Source organism: Aptenodytes forsteri, unplaced genomic scaffold, assembly GCF_000699145.1.
Source record: "Aptenodytes forsteri isolate BGI_AS27 unplaced genomic scaffold, ASM69914v1 Scaffold118, whole genome shotgun sequence".
Taxonomy (NCBI): Eukaryota; Metazoa; Chordata; class Aves; order Sphenisciformes; family Spheniscidae; genus Aptenodytes; species Aptenodytes forsteri.
Genome location: NW_008795859.1, coordinates 3,112,587 through 3,136,278, shown reverse-complemented (window position 1 = coordinate 3,136,278; position 23,692 = coordinate 3,112,587). Strand labels below are relative to the sequence as shown.

The following is a 23,692-nucleotide window of genomic DNA, read 5'->3' as shown; positions in this document are numbered from 1 at the left end:
CCCGCGAGTGGGGGGGGGGGGGGGGGGGCAGGAGGCAACCTGGGGTTTGCCATTGATCATTTTGCAGAGTGACACCTGCTTTCGCTTCCTGATTTGGGGCCTAGAAGGCATTTGTTTCACTCAAAATGAAACCTTAAAACCCCCTCTGGTCACCCAGCTGCTTTCACATGAGGCTGGGCTCCATCGCTCCGCTCCTGTTACTCGCTGCAGCCGTCGGGGACCGTGGCCGGGCATCTTCTTGGTGTGGACCTCACCTCTCTGTGGGTGTTGTCCTCTAGCAAGAGAGTGGCTGGAGGAGGGAGGAGCGATTCGGGAGGTGGTGGGGGGAGGCTTATTTGTGTTGCAAATGATATTTTAAAGTTGTGGTTACTGGGCTGGTCCCATAAATACCAGGGAGAAGTGCAGTGCTGGACCTGTGTGGGCGGCTGGGTGGGTGTGCCATGAGGATGTCATCTGGGGCTACATGGCACGGAAACCCCTTGCAGTGCTGCGTTTGGCAGAGCCTGGGTTTGCCGTCGGTGGGGATGCGCTCGTCCCGCTCCTGGGCCAAAAAGGAGGAGGAGCAGCAGCTGGAAAAATACTTATGCTTTCTGGGACAGTGGAGGAGCTGGGGGTATCGTGGTGCGGCCGGCCCACCAAGCCGTATGGCCTCGGACAGGGGCCGGGTGCCTGGCTCTTGGTTTCGGGGAGCCAGGCCTGTGCACAAAGCTGCCCTGTGGCCCCAGTCCTGTTGGCGCTGCCAGCGCGGAGCCATGAGTGCCAGGGACGGTGTGTGTGGGTGGGAAGGGGTGCCCGGCTGCGGGCGCCTCAGCAAGCCTCTCCCTGGCATGGCGAGCTGGCGGCTCCGAAATTACAGCTCTGTGCATGCCCTGCTCGCATGGTGGGGACCTGCTCTCCTGCCCTCCTGTGCCCCCTCCCAAAGCCATGTTTCAGTCCCTTCTTGCTTGGTGGCCTCAGGCAGGCGACCTGCCCTCTCCCCGTGCGTGGCCAGCCATGTCGGAGCAGGGGCTCTCCCTCCCCAGCACTGGGGCTTTGGTTGCTGAATCAAGCACCCAAGGCGCTGGAGGATGCTCAGGCAGAAGATGTGGTGGGTGGGCAAAGCCACGCTGGGCAAGAGTCCTGGTTTCACCAAAGATGTTGGGGCTGAAAGGGAAAAGCCTGAGGGTACCTGATGGCCTGTTTTGAGAATTTACCCTTGGGTTGGTCCCAGACCCTGGAGCGTGTCCATATCCTAATAAACCGTATTTCTTTAAGCAACGTGACTCACGCTCAGCCTGAGCAGCCATCGAGGGACAGACCTGGAGGAGCTGCCCTTCCCAGGCACGTCTCCTGAGCTCCCTCTCTCCCTCTGCCCTTTCAGGAACAGAAGTTTTGCCAGCGCTATGACCAGCTGATGGAGGCCTGGGAAAAAAAAGTGGAGCGCATCGAAAATAACCCCCGACGCCGTGCCAAAGAGAGCAAAGTGCGGGAATACTATGAGAAGCAATTCCCAGAGATCCGGAAGCAGCGGGAACTGCAAGAGCGCATGCAGAGGTTAGAGGAGAAGCGGTAGGAAGGGGCTGAGCTGGTATCGGACAGCCTTTCTCTTTTCTTTGGGGATGGGTGTGGGATTTGTTCACGGGAGGAGCAGGCTGGGATGGCTATCAGTCCCTTTTCTCCCCTTCTGGTCGAAGGCAAAGCCAGCAGACAAGTAGCTTTGCTGCTTTTTTCCCCAGGGGGGCTCAGCACAGAGCCAAGAGAGAAGGAAAAATGTCAGGAATGCGGTTGCCCATCTCCCCTCTGCTGCTGATCTCCCGGCTGACCGTGTTGGAGCAAGGAGCAGCTCCCTTGTGTGGGCCGCCTGGCTGGGACGGCGCTGATTACTGCCTTACTGGTGGGCCTAAATGAAGGCGTACAAGACTTGCAGATGGATTTGGTCCATGTCAATGATTTAATACATGCACATGCTTTGGTCAGAGCATAGGCAGGGAGAAGAAAGGTCTGCTGAGGTTATAGGAACGACCGCAGATGATATGAAAAGCACAAAGTGTCTCACTGAAAGGGATGTCCCTGTCTGTCCCATCCCCTAGCCCATTTTCTCCTCCTCATTGGAAGCACAATTGAGGTCATATTGTTTCCTGCCAGGAGGAGACACGATTTCATGATCTCCACCCTTGTTGCTGAAAATTCCCTGTCCTTCCCGATTCAGCCCCGGGATCTTGCCCAGGGACACCTGATGTGTGCAGAACCCAAACCCTTGTGCCAGCGTCCCGTCCTTGTGCCCCACAAAGAGCTGGATGGGTCCTAATCGGTGGCTTTATTTTATCTTAAAGAGAAGGGGAGAAATGGTACTGAGAAATGTTTTAAGCTTTTACATGCTTAATAAGACAAGTTTTAATTCCTTGGGATGCATGGCTGTTATGTTGGGTGATATTGGGGGGGGGAAGGATGTCAATGGCTGGTTTTGATTTAAAAGTTCCTGCAGCATTTGCAAACCAGATGCGGTGGCACAGTGCTAACGGCTCGGTGCTAACGCTGACGCCTTTATGCCATTGCTGCGTTGCAATGAACAGGAGAAAATAATGGGGGGAGAGTACGGTTGGGTTTGAAATATCCTTCTCTTGTAGTGATCCAGGAGGTGGCTGTTGGCACAGGTAAGGAAGGTTGTTAGAGGCTCTCGACTGTGAGCCCTAAACCCGGGGGACACGGGGGACGGTGCTCTCCGGGCAGGAGTAAGTGCTGTCAGAGCCCACGGGGCTGCGGCGGGCGCCGTTCCTGCAGCGTGGGATGGGGTGGCCTGGGTGGGGTGTTGGGATATGGCCATTAGGGAGGTCGACAAGGAGGACAACAGGGCCAGCGAGTTGTCATGAATGTGGTTTACAAAATGGAGCATCAGTGTCTGAGTGTTTCACTGCCCTTTCCCAGCAGGGTAGGACAGAGGGGCAGTGGCGGGCTCTCCATGTCGGCCGCGCGCAGTGAGCACGAGGTGTCAGAAATCATCGATGGGCTCTCAGAACAAGAGGTGAGACCGGGTTGTCCTTTCTCCTCCTCTTCATCCCTCACTCCACTCTTTTCTGAGGAAGCCAGGAGAGAACCACCAGGTCCCACAGTGAAATCTGATACCAAATCCCACTAACTTCAGGCCATGCTGAGGTTGGGGAGGTTGCCGTGATGCCTAATACACTTTCTGGGCAGGATCCAAAGTGAGGTGTTCATTTAATACCCAGAAGTATCTTTCCAGCCGCCTGAGAGATGTAACAGAGCTATGCAATGGTTCTGCAGGAGCAAAACATGGAGCAAAGCACCCCAGGAGCTGGTGGCCAGTGGGTAGGGTTTATCGGCATTTGACTGCCTCTTGGGGACCTGAAACCCCAGCATGCTGCTCATCCTGGGGAGCACCCCACAAACACCTCCTGGCTGTTGGTTTAAACTGGAAGCGGAGGTGGGAAGGGAAGGGAGCCGGTGCCCTGGCTGCCGGGTGGAGGGGTTTTTCTGTTTTGTTTTGTTTTGAATGGGCTGTGCGGCTTGACACAGGGGAATCCTATGGAATGAATGGTTTGTACGTGAGCCAGTTGGCCCACATCTTCTGGGAGTGCTCCATTCATCTTGAAACATCCCCGTGACCTTGGCTTCGTTTGGATCTGGTTTCACAAGGGTTCCACTCTCTTGGCACGGAGGCGAGCTGCAGTGAATGGATCGCGTTTGGGAGGGGAGAGCAGCCATTGCCCAGCAATAGCTGAGATGTTTGCTGCCTGTGCGCCACAGTTTGCTCCCTGCCCTGGGTCCCAGGCAGTTTGCTGTTAGCCAGTTAAGGCAACGACCCGGAGGACGTGGATCTCTGAAGCAGAGGGAAATTTCACAGCTCTGCAGAGGTTATGGCCAAGGGGAGCGTTAGACGATTGCTTCCGACCTCCTGCACAGTGTGCTTCTAAACTCCGCCCCGATAGCCTTCTGCTGAGCCCCAAGGCACCGCTTTGCTTGTCTCAGAGGAGACCTTAGGAGCTTCCAGCCCTTCCACAGGGTTGGAAGGAGCAGGGAGGTGAGAGCCGGGGAGCGTAGCTGGCAGCGAGGGCCAGCTCTCTGCCCCGACGCATTGCTGAAGAGGAGAGAGGTCTGGCGGGGTGTATCTGCAGCGCTCGGCACCCCGAGACCTGCCAGGCGAAGGGGGAGGCCCTGCGCTCTCAGCTGCAGGCAGTGCTCCTGCCAGCTGCCTCTCTGCCTGCCGTGGCTCTGCACAGGAGCTTTCTCCTTTCGGCTGGGGCGGCCTGCGGTTGTCAGGGTCGATGCTCTGGCTGCAAGCTGTCCCTGACCTCTCACGATGAGATGACACCCCCAGGGCATCTGAAGCAGCTGGTTGCTAAATGGGAGGTGTCCTAGTGAGGATGAGGAACGTGATGAAATGAGTTGAAACGTCCGTGTCTGTGCAGAGTGCTGTGTTTTAGGAAGAGGAGGCTGGGTCTGATCAGTCACGGCGGGGAAGCAGAGCAGTGCTGGGCAGGCCTGGGTTGGCAGCTTGCTGGAAGGATTGGACATTACTGTTCTCCCAGGAACCAGTGTCTAGCTGTAAATTAAAATAACAGCACTTGAGACCTTGCCTTCCTGGGTTAATATCTCTGACCAGTGCCATCCCAGGTGACAGGGAGTACTCGGAGTGACAGTGCTTGCTAGCAAACAAAAGAGGCTGGCCAGAGCATCTCTTTGTCCCCGCAGGGTGGACCTGTGCCGGGGGACCACCAGCAGCTCAGCCGAAGGGACAGTCCCGGTGTTTGGGCAGGGGATGGCACAAATGAGACATCACATTGGCCACTCTGTTGCAAATACTTAAGGAAACCAGTGTGCCCCGTCTGTCCTGTCCTGGTGTGCAGCCGGGGCTCTAGATGAACTTTGCGCTTGAATGGGATGGAGTAAAAGCATCAGATTATGTCCCAGGGTGTTGCAGTAAGAGGAAAGAAAGGAATGACGGCCCCGTTACGGTGACATTTGAAACCTCCTGGAACAATATTAGGTTTCCCGTGGAAGGGAAACACGACGTCTCCCTCTGCCCACCCTTTCAGAAAGCTCTGCAGAGCTGACCTGCTTCCCTTGCAATTTGGGGTGGGGAGCTGAACCTCCACATGGCCGTGGGTTTAGCTGGGAAGGGGTTTGCATTCCTTGTGCCACCGCTGCTTTGACTTGTCTCTCGTCATGGTCAGAAGCTGTTTTGCTCGTTAGATATTTCCATGCGGTATCTTAAAACCTTTTGTTTCAAAATGAAAGATTAATTGTTTCCTGGTTGACAGCGATAGCCTCTTTCAGCGTTTAATTTACAATTACTCTAACAATAAAGCTGTCTAGTGCTTGCTTTTGGATTCTCCTGTTCCTCCGCCTGTCCTTTCCTCTCGAACATCTGTCCTCTGTGGTCCCCGCGGGCCCATGGTGCTGACCAACTGTTCTCTCTGCTTTCCCCAAAGAACCTGGAGAAGCAGATGCGCCAGCTCGCTGTCATCCCGCCCATGCTCTATGATGCTGACCAGCAACGCATTAAATTCATCAACATGAACGGCCTCATGGATGACCCCATGAAGGTCTACAAGGACCGGCAGGTGATGAACATGTGGAGTGAACAGGAGAAGGAGACCTTCCGGGAAAAGTGAGTGCAGCCCACATGCCTCTCTTTGCGTAGCCCTTGGGAAGTGTAGACAGGACCCGTGCAATGCTTTGGCCGGGGCCCCAGCACGTTAAGGCATGAATTTCCCAAGGGCTTGTCTTGCCCCCCAGGGACACAGCCGCAGTCGCTGTGTTGCCTTGGACCTGGGCACAGGGTGATGCACCTGCACAGAAAACGCAGACCTTTCTATATGGTTGGTGTGTTCGTGCCCCCGTGCAGAGATGCGGGAAGCTGCTGCCGCTCACAACAGGGTGAGAACTAGAAGTTTTTCTGCTTCCCCTCGTTGTATCAGCCAGTTTAAGGATAAAGCCAGTGAAACCCAATGCTCCATACACTGTTACGTTTTTGGATTTACATGCCTGTCCTTTGGGCATTGCGTGTCCAGAGGGATTCTCGGGGCTGTCAACATCCAACCCCCCACGCAGACCCCCTCAGGCTGCAGCTCCCAGCCGGTGCCCGTCCCTCAGCGCTCTGTCCTGCTCTCTGCAGGATTTGCCACCAGCTGCTGTTTCCATGGATGCATTCCCACATCAGACACGTGCAAACTCTGGCTGCGGTGCTTTCTCTTGTTTGCAAGCAGTGTTTGAGAAAAGCTTTGCTTTATCGACTGAGATCACTTGGGGGATTGCTGATCCCTTCCCTGGGTACCACCACGCTGTCAGCCAAGCTGTGGGTCCCAGCTCAGTCTCACATCCAGACTCCTCCGTATCTCATAGCCTAGTGGGGACCCCGGTGTGTTTGCACAGAGGACCAGATCATCCTTGGTGCCCCCAGTGTGCCCTGTGTGTCTGTAAAAACAGAGCTGGAGTTCAGCTTCCAGGAGGATGAGCTCTGCCGGGGCTCGCTGCTCTGGACATGAGGGACACGTGGATGCCCCAGGGCCACCTTGTCCCTTGTGGCAGCACCACCTTAGTCTGGCCTCCAGACGATTGTGAGACAGCTCCGTGGATTACCAGCAAGCCCAGGACCAGCCATGCTGGAAGCCTCTCCGTGTCCGGGATCCCTCCTCCTGTCCCTGCTCATGATGACTCCTGTTTGCAGCTGAAATAACTAATTGCCAAGACGGACCAAAAAAGAACAAAACAAGCAAACCAGCTCTAAGCCTTTGGTAGAGGAGAATCCTCATTGCTAATTAGCCTTAAAATGTGACACTCCAAACAGCAAGGCTTGCCCGCAAATGACGCAAAGGCTAATTACTTGGTCTTTAATGGTGGGGCTGTGCCTGGCTAATGGGGCTGGAAGAATCCACACCCAGCTCGTGCATCCTGCTGTGCACGGCGGTTTCTGTGTCATCACCGTGGGTGATGGGGAGTTCGAGGCATAAATACAGGAGGATTTCAGGGCTCTCACAAAGCTCATTTTAAGAGATTGGTACTTAGGAGCTGTAAGGAGGGCCAAGGGTGTCCTGCCCCAGCTCTCGCCCCGATCCCGGTGTACGGGTAGCTGAGCTGCCTGGTGTGCTGCAGCTTCTGGCCTGGGTATTTAAGATGAACCAAAATTGTGTCATCTGTGTTCGTGACCCAGAGCCGGCCTCTTCCTGAGACCGTGAAAACCTGGTGCAACCTTTTGTTCAGCCCTGATGGCAGGAGCTCTCAGAGAAAACAGCCAGGCACTGCAAGGCCAACAAGCTCCAGGTCTGAACGCATTTTAGCCGTTAAAACATAACCACGAGGAAGAGTCTGATTTGATTTGCTTCTGGGCAGGATTTCGGGTCTCTTTATTGAGAGTCCATCGCTAGCCCTCTCCCAGGGGGGCCGTGGTTTGCTGGTGAAGGAGCAGGGATGGCTGCGGTACCCCTTGATCCCACTCAGGCATCAAGGCCCTGTTGTGCTGGGCACTGTGAGAACGCAGCATCCGTCCCTCATCGTGGGGACACGGTCTGGCCCATGAAAAACAGTAGATTGTCATCCGCATTGCCCCCGACACTGCGTTAACATCATTGACAACGTGGCCATGAAAACCCTGTCCCTTGGTTTGTGCTGTGTACAGCGTGATGAGCCAGCTCCAGAGCTGTGCTCTCATCCCAGTCTGTCTAAGCAGCCCAGCTGCTTTTCTTTTTTTATTTTTTGCCTAGCATTTCTGGTTTCCTTTTTTCTTTTACTTATTTATTTAGTCACGTGTCTTGGGGCATCTCCCTTGGTGTCTGTGTTATATCTGGGGCAGGGGGGAAGTTTTGACCTTCAAAACACTTGATGGCAGAAAGGCTGATAGAGACTTGGGTCCCCATTAAGCACCCGAGCATCACGCTCCCATTGCTGTCCATGCTCCTACCTCCCACGTTCCCCCCCATCCCACATTGTCACCCACAAAAGCCTCATGCTGGCTGCAGCAGAGATGAGATCCCTTGCTCTGGTGACCAGTTATGGTGACAGGGCTCTTGCAGTGCCACCCAAACCAGATGGGGGTCCTGCATCAAGAAGGGCATCAGCACGTGGGTGACAGCACCCACGTCCTGCTGCCGTGGCTGAAGTCAGTCAGGCCCTTTGCTGAGCTCAGCTTGGTGCCCTGACCCTGAGTTTGGCAGCGGGGCTGAGCCACGAAGGCGGGAGGAGAGGGCTTGACCAGCAGCTCCGGGGGAATATCCGGCAGGGCGGGAGGCACCAAGCTGCTCGACACGTCCCGCCCATGTTGCACCCACACCACAGCCTGCCTGCCTCTTACCTCCGAACCATTTGCCCAGGGCACAGAGCCGTCAGCTCCTGGGAGCTGGCAGAGCCACACATGCTGAGTGGGGCTGGCCCTGGCCACTTAGCTCCCTGGGGCAGAGCCCGTGCTGGTGGCAACCTCTATGCTGGGACCAGTGCTGTGCTCCAGTCCCGGCACAAGAGCCAGGCTCTCCGTGCTTTGGTGATGCACCAGTTAACTGCCAGCAGGAGCACCTCATGCCAAGGGCTTGTTGGCCTTCGGCACTCCCCCCCCAGCTAGGTGAAGGGATTTGTTGGAGGAGATGTCTTTGTGCCAGGGGACAGCTTGCGCCCAGGGACAGCTTTCCCCCCGGCGGGCGATGCTCCCTCCCAGGCTGCCAGAGCCGTGGGCAAGCCTGCTGACAGCTTCTCTGCTTGCTGGGCAGCATTCCTCGGAGCCGCTGTGCCACCGGGGGTCTCTTGAGCAACTCGGCAATGTGGCAGCTCCATGCTTCCTCCTGGGGTTTGGGTTTCCCTTCGTGTCTTTTGCAGCTGCTCCTGACAGCCCAGCCAGGCTTTTGGGGTCCTGCTCAGCGGCGGGGGCACCCCTGGCCGTGCTGCGGGGTGCCTGTGCTCGGCCATTGACAGCGATTCCTCGCCCTTTCCTTGCCAAATCCTGAGGCCTCGTCCAGGTGTGCAGCTGCCCTCTGTGCCCATCCTGCCATTGGTACGGGTTGGTGTGGCTGTGGGATCGAGCAGGGTGATGGGCAGCTGTCGGGCACTGCCAGCCCCCCTGCCCTCTCCCACCCCGTGATGAACATCTGCGCATCGAAGCTCCCAACCAGCCCGGCTCAACTGGGCTAAATTTAAAGTTCCTGTCTTTCTGGGAAACTGAGCAGCAGACAAATATTTTCTCAAACGCCTAAGTCCCTCGGGGAGCTGGCCTTGCCGCTCTGGGCACGGCAGCCCAGCTGCAAGGGGGGTCAGAGCCAGCACCCACACTAACCCTCTCCCTCTCGCTCCCACAGGTTCATGCAGCATCCAAAGAACTTCGGCCTGATCGCATCCTTTCTGGACAGGAAGGTAAGCCTCCCTGCCTGGCTTTCACCTGCCTGGCGTTCTCTTCTCCATCGCGCCGCTCCTTTTGGTGCTGTAGCAGCCGGTGGATGCTGGGCATCTGTGGGCGGTGGTGGCTCAGAGCCCCGGGCACGGTCCAGACACCTCCCGGCTCCCTACAGAGACAAGGGACTGACTCAGCTGCGGAGCGACAGAGCCGCGAGATGTGTGAACGCATCCAGCCTGGCACGTAGGCGTTGCAACCCACCCCGTGATCTGCCTGAGGGACCTGCTTTCCAGCATCTCCTGGAGGCATTTTGCACCAGCCAGGCTGTCACACAGGGGGTGTGGGCACCCAGCTGCCCAGCACAAAGCAGAGGGGTCCCCTCCTCGTGCAGGGAGGAGATCTTGAGGGTGGGCTGAATCCCAGTTCATCCAGCAGTTCAGGTTGGTGTCATGTAAGCACACACACCTCCCCTTGGTGTTTAGGAACAGTTTGCTCGCAGGAGGACCTGACCTTCAAGCCTCTGTGTTGTGCTTCTTGGACTTTTCCTTTTTGCTGTTAATTTGGCTGATGGAAGATTTGAAAAAGAGATCTGAAGGAAGAGCGAGTCTCTGGTCCCGTTCTGAGCAAGGCCAGGTACCTTTTGTGGGACAGGCCCTATGGGCAGATCCTGGACAGACCCAGCCTGGAAAGGCAGTGATGGACCAGGTGCTCTCCTGAGCAAGGAACACTTGAGAGCTGCTTCTTCTGTGGTCCTTGTAGTTAGTTGCATCCTCTGCCCATCTCATGCAGTGTTTCATCCATGCAGTGTCCACGCGCTCTGGGGGAACCCCTCTGCTTTCAGGGGGGGTGGCCTGCAGATATCCCTTCCAGCCTAAACTGTTCTCTGATTCTGCATGACTCAGGCTGGGGAAATTATTTATAAGACCTTGACTTTCCTGCCCAAAGCAGCAAGCAAGCAAAGGCCAGCAGCAATCTCGTGCTGCTGTTGTCACTGTAAGATACCAGGCTCTTTTTAGCCTTTCCCACTTGTTAAAGCCGAAAGCGGTGGGACTTGGATGATGCTCACAATCCAGTCTGTGTTCCAAGCTGTAAAATGTCTTCTAATTTTATTTGTACTCGTTTGTAAATCAGGCTGTAATTATGATACAGAACACATCCATTATCCTGTTGGAGAGAGATGCAAAGTATGGCTCCATGTAATGAATTAATAGATTTTTAAATTGCACTATAAAAAAATAGTGATCTTAGCCCTTGGAACAGATGACTGTAAGTTTTTGTGTTCGCGTGTGTGTGTATAATCAGGGCTAGATTAGAAAGAGATCCAATTAACACTTTAAAAGTTGCAATCTGTTTTTGCAAATGGTTCCACTCCTTGCATGGGGATAGGGAGAGCGCAGCCCCCATGCACCCTCTGGGAGCATGCAGCAGCACCCTCTTCCCAGGCGCTTGCAGGCGTGATGGGTCTGTGGGATTATTTCTGTTCACGCAACCGCTGATCCTGTATGTGAAGGTGTAGCCCAAGACCAGTGTTCAGGTGCACACCCAGTTCAGCAAAGGACTTTTCCCAGCGTGGGCACGCTCCGTGCTGTTCAGGAGCAGAATATGTCTTGGCCACGGCTCCTTGTTTTCCTAACGTGTCCGATCCGGGACAGCGCTCGCGGAGCCAACTGCTGGAACAGGAGTTGGGATGGTGGCTCCTGAGCGCCGGGATCTCAATCTGTCTGCGGGAAAGTCATGCACACTCGAGCCAGCGAGCTTAACGGCTGGAAATAATGCTAGCTGACAGTCGCGTGGCAGGTTGTGCCTCGCGTAACCACAACACAGGGTGACAGGCGGCTCTCCTTCTTCTGCCTTTAGTTGCCACAGTCATCTGGGGCCAGCCCTTCCCCCTGCTTTGCTTCCAATGAGGGGTGCCCTCTGCTCTGCACCCCTGTCTCCGTCTTGGCATGTCCGTGGGACGGCCCCGGTCTGTCCCGTGGAAGAGCTGAGCCTTTTTACTAGGTCAACGTGCATTGCCCCCCACTTCCAGCTCCACCGAAGGGCTTTGGGAGGGATGTGCAGGGAAGCCTGTTTGGGCTGCAGATCTTCAGAAGTAGCAGGAGCCCTGGCGATGGCAGGGCCTGAACACTGCTCCTGGAAGTCCGCACCCTGACAGAGCGAGGGGCCGGGACCTTCTGTTTCCTGACTTGCCTGTGTTGTTGCAGACGGTGGCAGACTGCGTCCTGTATTACTACCTGACCAAGAAGAATGAGAATTACAAGAACCTTGTAAGAAGGAATTACCGGCGGCGCGGGAAGAGCCAGGTAAGAGCTGGAGGAGCGCATGGAAACGTCATCCCTCAGGCTGAGCAAGGAGCTGCAGCGCTTTGCACTTGCAGCTTCTCAGCAGCACTTTCTCTGAGCACCCCAAATCCTTCTGTTCTCCCCTCCCCAGATGGAGATCTTGCTTGCAGACTGAGATGGGGCTGTGGTTTTGCTCTGTGTAGCTTTTCAGAACATCCTGTTTTCTGGCAGTTGATGTTCGTCCGTCTCCGTGCCAAGGTCACAGTAGCTTTGAAAAAGCAAACAACAAACCCAAGATGCTTGAAAAAGGGGATGGAGTGAATGCAGAAGACCTGGCCAGGTGTCAGGAGTAGTACGGGGTTGCCCATGCAGCCTGTGGCTCTATGCGAGGACCGAGTGGGGCCCGTTTCTCTCTCCCCTCCAGAGATGGCAGCCGGCGTGCCAACAGGGACAGGGCTCCTGGGGGCTGCGTGCTGGATGGGGATGCTCCTGCCTTGCAGAGCCTGCCCAAGGCTCTTTCTGTGGGCAAAGGTATGGGAGGAGAATGGCTTGGGTGGGAGTGACTTCTGGTGACTGCCTGAGCAGAGGCATATAAAGTGCTATCTGAAGTGCTGGAGGGTGTCTGAGATCCCCGAGGGGGCTGGCAGATTTGGTGCTGAAGCTAGAGGAGACCCTTAACCCTTTGGTTAAGGGCCAGGCAGGTACCTAGGGCACCACGAGGTGTCTGGGGGTAGGTGACTGAATCAACCCTTGCCGTTACATAGCCTAGATATAAAATTAGACGCGACCATGCCAGTGTTGCTGCTGATACCACGATACCAAGGTACTCAGATAAGTGCTGACCTTTTGGGCAGGTACCTTGTCCTCACAGATGCTTTCAGCTAGAGGAAGGTCCTGCTGGTAGATCCCCAGGTCCATGAAGTGAACGATTATCCATGTCATGAGGAGAGTGAGGTGACCGCAAAGGGAGTATCTCTCCAGATAACATGGGGGTAGGATGGAAAAACTGGCCTGGCCCATGCCACCACTGACATCAGCAGCTCCTCACACTGCATGGCCATAAAAAGCAGCACTTGGGTCTAGATCCTGATTGGGAGGCAGATAGGTAGCTTCGCTCCAATTTGATTTCTGCAGCATTAAGACATCAGAATAGCTAGCACATGACGAATGTCATGGACGGGGCCCAATTTTCCCTTCTTTTTTTCAGAGACATTGGAGATGGATAAAGCCCTATTAGATTATCCAGTCTCTCTCCCAGCAAACACAGGGTGGTTCCCTCCAGTACATTTTTATAGTGTTTACCATGGTCTGTTTTGTTAGATCACAGCAACTAGAACATGAGGCCACATTTGTTTCTTGTTAGCAGTGGAGACATTTAGCACAGCTCATTCTGGTTTCAATGTTAAGTTGAGCAAGTAACAAGTGTGGAGGGAGAGAGACAATCTAACGCTCTGCTCTGCATCTACCTACCTACCCCAGCAGCCACCTGCGCCCAGCAGGTACTATTTGTATTTTGGTTTTTAAAAGTATCCAAAGCATCCTTCACTGCAGAATTTCCCACGGCGCTTGCCCTCACTGATGAGTCTGGTCCAGCCTGGGCAGTCGTGATCGTGTGCTGCCATTTGGAGCCTCGTTCAGTGCCAGCCTTTGGAAGCAGGGACTTGCTGCATTGACCGTAATAAAAGGCAGGACTGGTTTTGCAAGTAGGGGGTGGCAATGTTTGTAAATTGTTAAGAGGCAGAGGCTGCTGGGCTCTGAGGGGAGCGGATTGCACCTCCACTGGAGCGGAGCTTGACCAGAACGTTATTGATTTGGAAAGAAGAGTCAGATCTGTGATTCTGGGGGGGGAAGTGAAGCAGTGAATATTTCCTGTTACTATGGGATGCTCAGGTGGAAGACGAGATATTCAGACAAGCTTCAGGAGCCCAGGGCTGGCTGCACAAATAGCAGTAGGAGAGAGGTGCAGAACAAAAGTTGCTGCATAAAATCCAGCCTGGAGCAGCTCTCCCCCAGAGATCTTGGGAGGTCTTGAGATGCACACTTTGTGCTGCAATACCCCCGCTATTTCTATACGTCGCTTGCGTCCGTTTCCTGCAAGGCTGCGTGCAGGGGAGTGCTGGAACAGCCTGCGTGCAGGCTTGGGAAGGGCACGCTGCTGTGGAGGGGAGACAGTGGAGCTGGTGGGACAGCACGGCCGGGTCTGTGCCGCAGAGGGAGGCTGTGCTGGGGAGAGAGTTGTTTTAGGGTGGGATTTTAAGGTAATGAAGCAACGTGGTGTTAAAAGTCTTGCCAGAAGCTGGTAGGAGTGGTGAAGCATCTCCCATGCACCCCTTCATGGAGCCGGGGTCTCCCCTGAGCGCGGTGCCGACGGGACCTGCTTTCCCAGGCCAGGCTGGGTCACCATGCGGCTGTGCAGAGCAGCACGGGAGAGGTTAGATCCTGGCAAATCTGGAGGCCTAGGATGGAGGGATGCTCCGGATGGGATTTTTGCTTAGTGAGGACCTTCAGAAACTGCTCAAATTCTGCCTACACCTGCAGAAGGTGTTCTCATTTGGGAGTAACCTGTCCCAGAGGCTCAGCCGGCACTTTGGCTGCACGTCCTCCCTGCTTGTTCCCGGGGGGGTCCCCCTTCATTGTACCAGTTCAGCCATTTGCGGGGCTATCGACTGAACTGGGCTGCGAGGAACTTAAGCGAGAAGCTTAAAATAGCGGGGCTATCGACTGAACTGGGCTGCGAGGAGCTAATCTGAGCTTAAAATAGTTTCTGTTGGCCCCAGATTGTTTTTAACCCCGTGTAGGTCCCTCATCCTGTGGCCTCGCAAAGAGTCGGGGCTGCGGCTGGGGAGCGGCGGTGTTGGGCTTCCCATGCACTGGGGGCTCTGCCTTCACCTGCCCGGTCTCAGCCACCAGAGACGGTGACAGGATGAAGGACAGGAGACATGATGGGACGGCACGGGGATGGGCAGCGTGCAGGGAGGAGCTGGGGCTGCGAACACTCTTCTTGCAGCGCTGGGAGACATGGCACCGTGTTCCCGGCGCTGCCTGTGCTCCAAGCACGGATTTTCCTGCTGGTAAGGGTTCAAGCAGTTAAACGCCAAAAGTGAGATATAATTGATTCAGAGGAGGGGAGGAGAGGTTGACTTTGATATCAGATGAGAGGAGCGGATGAGGTCTGATACAAATAGCGTTTCAAGTGGCCCTATGCTGTTTTCTCGCTCCTTTTCTCACGGAGAGGTTGGTGGTCTTATTTGCTCTTGGAGGCTGCAGGGAGCTTGAGAACGAAGTGGAGATAATTACACGTAGAAATAAAGCTACTCTGGTGTCAAGATTATCATTGTGGCCTACTTATTAAAAGTCCATTAAAAAATAAGAATCCCACTGCTTCCTGGCTGATGGTCCCCTGGCAAAGGATATTCCTCATAAAGCTGCTACTTATTGCTAAAAATCTCCTGCCAAGAGCGGGGACTTCACATGATTCTGCTTCCAGTTTGTCAGAAAACCGAGCAGCCGCCCGCTCCGAGGCAGGGCGCATGCTCCCGGCACACCGCCTCCCCCAGCGCCGATGAATGAAAGGCGCATGCATTTGATGGATCATTATGCATAATATTCAGGCTCCCATGATGAAGATCCTTTCTAAAATAATCCTCTGTGTTTGGGTATGGAAAATGCCATTTAACCCTGAAAGGGGGGAATCAATGGGAAGAGGAATAACTTCCAAGCATATAATTGCTCATTGGGAGGAAAAAAAAAAAGGAAAAAGTTTGAGTCATGGTAAAACGGTCTGATCCAATATTCAATGTATAGTAATAAGCATAAATTTGCATGAGCTTGTAATGAAAAGGCCCTCGCGTGGATGTGTCGCCTGGGGGGCTGTCGCAGTTGCTCTTCAGGGTATTTCAAAGAGCATCTCTCCGCAGACACCCCTAATTCTGTAGCGGGGGGCACCAAAATTGAAGCTAGGCAGTTAGCGCCATGTGCTTCGCTCTTTGGGCAAGCTGTTCAGCCGGGCTGTAATAGCACAAGCGTTGGGCTGAAACTGTGCTGGAAGCAAAGTGACTCTATTTTAACATAATTACTCTGTGCGGAGTGGGGGGTTTTTATTCCAGAATAAATTTGCTTTGATTTTGGAGTAGCGTTGCCCGCGTGGCAGTGGAGCGGCCGCAGCACGCCGGTTATGCTTCCTGCAGCAGCGTTGGTGAATTCCTGGGGGGAGAAGCTGCCCGTCTCCTGCACAGTGCTGGGATGGGGAGGCGGGCGGCTGTCCTGCCCGGCAAAGCCGCCGGTGCTCTCGCCGGCGGTGGGTTGGTCAGCAGCAGCGATGGGCGGCCGGAGGAGCCGCCTGCCCATCCTGAGGATGACTCAGAGGTGGATGAAGTCATGCGTCGCGGTGGATGGACGCGGCCCGCAGGACGTGCCGTCATGCCGGTCCCCCTCGGCGCTGCTGTCAGACGGCGCTCACGTATTACCCGGTGAAAGGGCCCCGTGCGTTAGTGCTGACGCTTTCGAGGACTCGCTCCGGGGGGACCGGAGCCGCCTGGACCCCCCCCTTCCTCCGCTGGGGAGCAGTGCCAGAGCCGTGCCGGCGGGGCGGGGGCTGCGGCGTGACCTGCCAGGGCCGACGGCGCGATCCACTGCCAGGGCCAGCGGCCTTTCCCAGGCCCACCCTCTTCCCTGCCCCCTGCCAAAACCCAAATCGAATTATCCGTCCCGCCAGCTGTCCCGCCCTCCCCAAACACAAACCATTCCCCTTGCCGACGCGGATAAACAGCCCCAGCCTGGATTTTTATAAACAACCCATTTACTTTTTTCGCGTAAGCGCCGTCCCCGCCAGTGAGGCTGGCAGGGGCTGGCAGGGCTCGGGCTGCCAGACGGGCGCTGCCTGCCTGCGGCTCCAGGTCTCCCTGCACCCCCACCCCGGTGCAGAAGCAGAGCACCCGCTATGGACCAGCCTTGCCCTGCCATCACCTCTCCTCCCTCTGTGAGGATCAGGTCCAGAGCTCAGTAAAATGCCTCTTACACCACAAATTGTGCGTGTGCCCCTGCTCCGTTAACCACAACGGCTAATGAGATGAATGATGAGTATTTATTTCTGGGAAGCATTTGATTTTCATCAATCCAGGGAGCGGCTCCTCATTAGTGACAAAGGGTTTGACAACTTCTCTTTCAGATGCGGAGAGATACTTGTCATAAAATCCTGGTTTAATAATGCAGCACATCGTACAGAAACAGCCCTGGATGTGGGCAGTAAACTTTGCTGCCACGAATACCAATAAATTATTCTGTAAGCATTTAAGCCTGTGCTGACTTGAGCACTGTATTTTAAACAGCACTGAGATTATCAGTGGAGCAGGCAGGGGGGAATGGTTGTGGCTGCAGAAAGGTCTGTGATGGAGCAGTTTGCGTGGTTGGAAATGACACCTGGGATGTCAGCGTTGGGGTGTGGGTTCATCTTCTGCTGATGGATACTGCTGTGAGGTGGCCCTGCTTGTTGTCCTGTCCCCCCGGCTCTGCCTCATCCCGCCGGCTGGGCCGTGTCGGTTTGCTGCTGGGACACAAAGGGGATTGAATTTGGCTCATTTTCTGGACAGGTCCGCAGCGTGACAGCACTGCTGGTGGCTGGGGAAACCTGCCTGGCCAGGATGGGGTGCAGGACCCACGAGAAGAAGTCAAACCTGGCCAGACCCCGTGGTCCTGGTCCTGCTTGAGTGCGGCCTCACGGGGAGAAACGTCTTGCAGAGCATTTATCCCTTGGGTGCTTGTGTGCGCGCTGCTCGGCACAGGCTCTCGCTCTTTAAATCTACATCTTGTAGCCAAAAAAAATCCAGACAAAACCAAGCTAACCCCCAGAATTCTCAAAAGTGGTCCAAAGCCATCCTCAGAGAGCAGCGGGCTTCCTGTGAGCACGGAGGGTCGTGCTGGAGTGTGTTTGGAGGCAGCAGGTCCTGCACAGCGGCTGGCGGTACACAACTTGCAAAGAAACTGGTTTCCATCAGGAAAAGTGGTTGTTTCTGGGAAAACACCCGTCTCTCGTGCTTTTCCTACAGCTCGGCGTAGCTCAGGCAGTTCCCGGCTCACAGGGCAGCCTGACAGCAGTGCCGGGGGGATCACGGACGAGGGCTCGGGGTCTGCAGCCTGTCCTGTACTTTGCTAAATGCTCTCTGCCAGGGCCTGCGTTCGCCTCCATGCCTCGAAACGGGAACATCCACCTGCCCTCTCCGGGATGCCAAGATTGCCGGGTACCGAGTGTGCGGTCGAGGCTGGTAAAGGGCTGTCACCCACGGGCCATCACTGCCCTGTCGCAAGGGAGGCTGAGCATTGGGGTGCCTGCACAGAGGAGGTGGGCGAGGTGTGAGACACGGCGATGTTTGAACTGATATCGATCCTGTAACCCTCCATTGGCGCCTGCTCTTTCAGTCTGGGCTCTCCTCGCTCCCAAACCCTGTCCCTCAAGTATGCCCCGTAAGGTGCATCGTGCCCATTCCCCCATTACGAGGGCGCTGCAGCTTTCCTGCAGCCCTGCCACCCCTCCGGGCAGTGTAATCAGGCAAACACAATGGAAACTCGCATTCCTGAAATCCCAGCTGCAGTTTTGGGGGTGATTAAATGAGAATGATGCGGCCATATTTGGGAAAAGAATTGAAGGATGCATTGCCGCGGGAGGATGGCTGCTCGGTCCCCGGCTCCTGACGCAGCCTCGCAGGCTGCTGGCAGCGCAGGGACGGCAGCGAGACCTGTGGGCTCGGAGCGAGGACGGGCACCGGCAGGCAGGGACACGCAGCCGCTTCCCTCTGAGGTAGCACTGGCACGGGCTGCTGATGGACCACTTGCTGACGGATCCTTTGGCCACCACAGCCGGGCTCTTCCGTGCAGCTTGATTGCGTCTGCAGTTAGCGATAATAAAATAGTCACTTAAAAGTGACGTGAACCCCCCCATTCCAGTTGGCCCCCGAGTTCAGACTCGTGTTTCTCCAGCAGCAGGTCGATGCATCCTCCCAGCGAGCGCTCCACCACGCCTGCGCCCACGTGAGTACTCCTCAGGACGGGGGGTTGGGATCCAGGCTGGGCATTACCAATCCCAGCGGGGGACCTGCAGCATCCTCCCGGCAGGACAGGGAGTGATAGAAGCGGTTGGATTTTGGGATGAGTTGTTTTATCTGTTGTTGTGATCCAGGTTTGACTGGGAATGGATGGGAAATAGGTCGCGTCACTGCTAAGTTGCTTTCTAAAGCGGGCACAGCTGAAAATCCTGGAGAAAGCTGCTTCCGTGAGGATATGGGGCTTGCTTTGCCCCTGGTACGTCTGCAGCGTGCGTGGATGCTGCTCTGCATCCCACAAGCCGCCGACCCAGCACCTTCCTCTGTTGGCAGGGCTCGGAGGGGGGTCAGCATGTGGCCGAGGGGCTGCAAGCAGGGGAGAGCGGGGTAAAGCAAACCACAGGGAAGAGAAAACACGTGTTCCCCGCCTGGGACAGAGTGGGGGCTCATCTCCACTGCTTCCAAACGTTACGCGCTCTTCCCCTCGGGTCATTTTCCCTTCGCAAGCAATCAAATCACTTTTTAAAAAACTTAGCAGCGACCCAGAAAAGAAACATTTCCTCTTATGGAAAAGCCCTCGGTGATTTAAGGAGGGATCCAAGCGGGCAGAGTCCTGTAAAAATCACTTCTGTGCTTCACTGAGATCAAGGAGCGAGCGGTGGGAAGGCGTCAGTGCCCGCTGTGCTGGACTGAGCTGCACAGGGGCCCCTGCCCAAAAAGCTCTCATGTCCAACAGGCTCCCGGTGCCACCTGAGATGAGCCCACGCTTGGGTGCACGCACCGGATGCGGTCGTGCTGTGGTCTGGCGAGTGATGCCGCAGGGTCTGGCATCTCTGCAGTCCTACAGCTGGCGCCTCTCCTCATCCCGGGCATGCTGCTCGCCCCCAGGACCAGCAGCCTGGGAGATGGCACGGGGCTTTCCCGTGGCACGGCAGGGCAGCCCAGCTGTGGCTTCCAGCGCTTTGCTGCTGGCACCGGCCGTGTTTTGTGGCTTGTGGTGCCGGAGAGCTGCGCTGGTGAGTGTGCGCGGGGCCTGTTCAGCGCCTCCCGGGATGCTGGGCATGGCCCCGGCGTTTTCCATCTCTGCCATGTAATGATTGCTGTCTTGCAGGGTTTGTTGTTTACCGGCAGAGGAGCAGCACAGCTCCAGGCCATCACGGTCAGAGATGAACCGAGCGAGCCCCATGCTCGCTGTCGTACTCCTTATCAAATCTGAGCCTGGCCCTTTGATTTCTCGACTTGCTTCCGCAGCCAACAGCATCAAACCCAGCCCCGGGATGCGAGCGATCAAAGCCAAGTCGCCGGCAGACATTCCTCTTCCTCTCCTTGTTGTTTTGGCAGTGGCTTGTTTTGCTTTGTGGTTTCTCCCATGAGTAGAGGGTGCCACGTGTGGTCGTAAGAAGCCAGGCTGTGCAGTGGTGGGTGGCAGCGAGGGCTGAGGCATTCCAGACCATCGGATCAGAGACTCCAGGCCCTGGGAGTCTGTTACGTGATACATACATGTATTTCTAAGCCATCCTTCCTGTGCTCCGTATCCAGCCTGCTGCCGAGGGACGGGTAGGGACATGAGGGGAGTGCTGTTTGCAGCGGCCATACGGTGTCAGACCTCGGTGGCGGGCACCTCGTCCTCTGCTACAACATTGGTGAACGGGGAAGGATGCTCCAGGGGAGACCTCGGGTGCTTGGGCAGCGTGGTGGCTAAAGCGGAGGCTGGCGCTGTGGGTGCTCAGGGGGCGAATCCCTGCCCTGGCTGTCGTTGGTGTGACATGCCAGAGGGAGAGTTTGAAAGCAAGTGGAAGGATGGATGTGGGTGGTGGAGGAGAGAGGACGCTTCCAAGCCATGGCTGCGTGGTGCCAGCCCTGTTCCTGGCAGAGATGCTCTGCACAGCGTCCCGTGGGGCTGGGGAGAGGGGTGGGAGCCGAGTGCTGAGTCCCACCAGCTGTGCCGCAAAGAGCGCAGTGCATTCTGCCCCGCGGTGCCGGTACGGAACCCCGTGGGACGTTTAGGGTGATGCCAGCAGGCACCCATGCATGCACACGGCCATCGCAGGCGTGGTGGGGCTCCTGGAGATGCAGCAAAGCGAACCCCAGGTGTTCCTGGCCAGCGTAGCGCAGGCCTTTTGTCTTTTGCTTATCTCAAGCTGGTTTTAATTTGCAACTCCCTGATTGCGTGCAATGACCTCGGCCTGAGCCTGCTCCGCAGCTGAGTGCCCCTGGAGAACATCATAAATGCCATTGATCTGAAGTCACCCGCGGGAGAAGCGAGGAGCCAGCGCCCTGCACGCGGGAGAGGCGGCACGGCCAAGTGAGCGCTCCCGGCTGCTGGAGGGGATGGGGCTCGTGCCAGCGGGGTGCCGCTCCCTCCAAAGCCCCTGTGGAGGCAGACTTCGGTGTGACGCGGTGGGGAGAGGGTTGGCATGCATCACCGCGCCGCTTGCAGTGAGCCTGTGGCAAGGGCTGCAAAGCCGCCTTCGAGCAAAAACCCCGGAGCTCGCTGCCTGCAGTACCTGGGGATGGGCTTGAGCGGCAACGAAATGAGCTGCCTCGCAGCTCAGCCTGGCACGCACGGCTCCCTCTGCATGAGGGCGTAGAGGGTCGTGGTTTGCTCCCTCCTGATTTAAGGAGCAAAGAGGAGTTGGTGGTTTCTGTGGTGTGTTATCCTCTGTAAGAGCCTAGGGCACCGTAATGACGGCAATGGAGGTGATGCACCTGCTGGCAGCCAAATGGCATCCCCCATGCAGCCAATCTGCCCTCGAAACCTGCCATGAGAGAGAGGAGATGTCACCCCCGGCTGGCACTTGGGCTCGGGGACGGGGTCTCGCACAGTGCCGTCGCCGTGACCCGAGCCGGTTCCCCGCCAGCGTGTTCACCAGCAAGCGGCATGGCTGGGGGTGGCAGGAGCTGGTGGTCCTGGGGTGGGAACAGGACTCCCAGGGATGAGCTCAGCTAAACATCACGGGGAGAGTTGCTGTGAAATGGTGACCATGCCTGTCCCTGTCCCAAGCAGGACCAGGACTGGGGAACAGAGCCGTGCTGGCAACAGTGGTGTGTTGGTGCCTATTTTGAAGGTGCTGCGGAGCAGGGAGTGAGGGGGGACTGGGAGAGGGTGCGGGTGCCTCAGTTGCAAGGTGCACGGTCCAGCAGTTAACACCGGGATGTCCTGCGGGCAGCGAGGGAGATTTCTGGCATGGTCCCCGGTCCCCTGCTGCAGCCCGGCACATCTCGCTGCGGAGGGGATGGGGAAGGCAGGAGCAGTCATTTTCCAGAGGTTTGCAAGTTTGGAAAATAAATAGCCCTGCGCCGTAGGTTAAGCTTGGCATCCTGGCGGATTAATCACGCTGGCTGTAGCCAGCACTGAGAGCCCCGGTGACGAGAGCTGTGGTTTATAGATGATGATTCATCGACTCGACTTAGAGCAACCACGTTATTCCAGCAGATTGCAAAATCATAAGAGGAATGTTGTGGTTAGTTTACGGCTTAACTATGCAAATCGTCAGGAAGCCTTCAGAGCCGGAGAACGTAAGGCACAGCGCGCCCGGATGGCTGGGCGGTGAGCAGGGGCCGGGAGCTGGCGATGGGGCTGTCGGGGACCGGCCGCTCGCGGGAGCCGGGGAGCGGGGAGGTGAGTGATTTGGGGGGAGATGATGGTCCGGAGCTCACGGTGAGTGTGCGAGCGGCGCGCTTCAGAGGTGGGGGACAGGCTGCCGGCCGGGAAGGGGTTTCTGGCTGGTTTCACCGTCTCTGTGCCAAGGCGGCAGGCGTCTCCAGCGGGGCTGGGGAGGGTGAAGGTGGGGAGCTGCTTCCCCCACCTCCTCCTGCCCTCCCGTCCTGCTTCCAGAAGCAGGCAGAGCTTCAGCGGAGGAAGTAAACAGAGTGGGAGGAGCTGCACCTCTTCCTTGCCGGGGCTTTCTCCCAACCAGACCTGTTGCCGGGACTTGCAGCAAGTTGGTCGGTTCTCATCAGGGCCAGTGTTTCGATATCCGGGACCTACCTGGAAGCCGGTGTTCCCCAAAAGCACGCTTGGAGCCGGAGCTTTGCAGCGGCTGAAATCCATGTGACGTGCCAGCCCGATGGAGCTGGCCGGGCAGGGCGAGCAGTGTCGCTCCGGAGGGGAGCCGGGTGCCGGGGCGAGCATGTGTGTCTGCCCGCGGGCCCCGGTGAGGGGGTGGCCGGCAGCGCATGCGGTGTTCCCGGGAGGGCTGGCAGCGCTCTGCTCCTCTCCAGCTGCTCCGGGGCCGGTGGGAAATTGGGATAGAGGTGAGCAGATGTTTGTAATTACGGAGCAGCTCACGTCGGAGCACGGGGAGCGTGCGGAGAAGGAGGCCGCCCGTCCCCGTGGGCTTGGAGCAGGATCGGCCTCTCGCTCACGCGTCCCGTGTGTGATTTTGTCCTGGGGCCTTTTTAAATAAACAGGATGTGTTGGCAGCAAAAACAAGCAGCAGTGATGCGTCCAGCGGTTAGAGCGTCGGACCTGGGAGGGAGGGACAGGAGGGACAGCCCTGCCCTCTGCCACAGGCATCTTCCCTGGCCTCGGGCACATCCCTTCACCTTCTTGTGCAAGGTGGGGAGCACATACCTGCTTTGCCTCCCAGAGGTGGGGTGCCTCATCCCCAGGGGGGCAGGGATGTAGGTGGAGAGAGGTTTGAGCTTGCTAGGAGCCGAACAGTTTTGGTGTCGGCCTTTGGTGTGTCCGCTAAGAGCTGACCCACCTGCCGGTCCACCTCTAACCGGGGCAGCATGAATCAGAGGAAAACATCGGCTGGTAATTGGGGAAGCATTTCCTGGCCTGTCACGCTTTGGGATGGCGTCCCATCCCTTGAATCATCCAGAGCTGGTCTGCGTCCAGCGCTAAGAATAGCCTCCCCGTGCACCGCGGGGGCAGCCGTGCGCCGGGAGGGGGGGACTGGCCAGCTCGCGGGTTCCCGGCTGTGACTTCCTGACACTGTGCCGTGCTGTGGTCCGGCTCTGATGCCGACCGGTCTGAGGTTTGGGGTAGAGCACGTAGTGCAGATGGCCGCCATGGTCGGTCCCCGGGGGGGGGGGGGCGGGGGGGGTCCCCCCCC

At 56.8% G+C, this 23,692-nt stretch overlaps 1 protein-coding gene across 1 annotated transcript in view; it reads left to right on the top strand.

Moving 5' to 3' along the window:
- The window catches only part of NCOR2 (nuclear receptor corepressor 2), a 222,867-nt gene that overhangs the window by 108,922 nt on the left and 90,253 nt on the right, over positions 1-23,692 (top strand). The window contains 5 exon segments of the mRNA XM_019473303.1: positions 1,361-1,533; positions 2,908-3,001; positions 5,430-5,608; positions 9,279-9,333; positions 11,518-11,616. Of these exon segments, the coding sequence (XP_019328848.1) occupies positions 1,361-1,533; positions 2,908-3,001; positions 5,430-5,608; positions 9,279-9,333; positions 11,518-11,616 (600 nt within the window).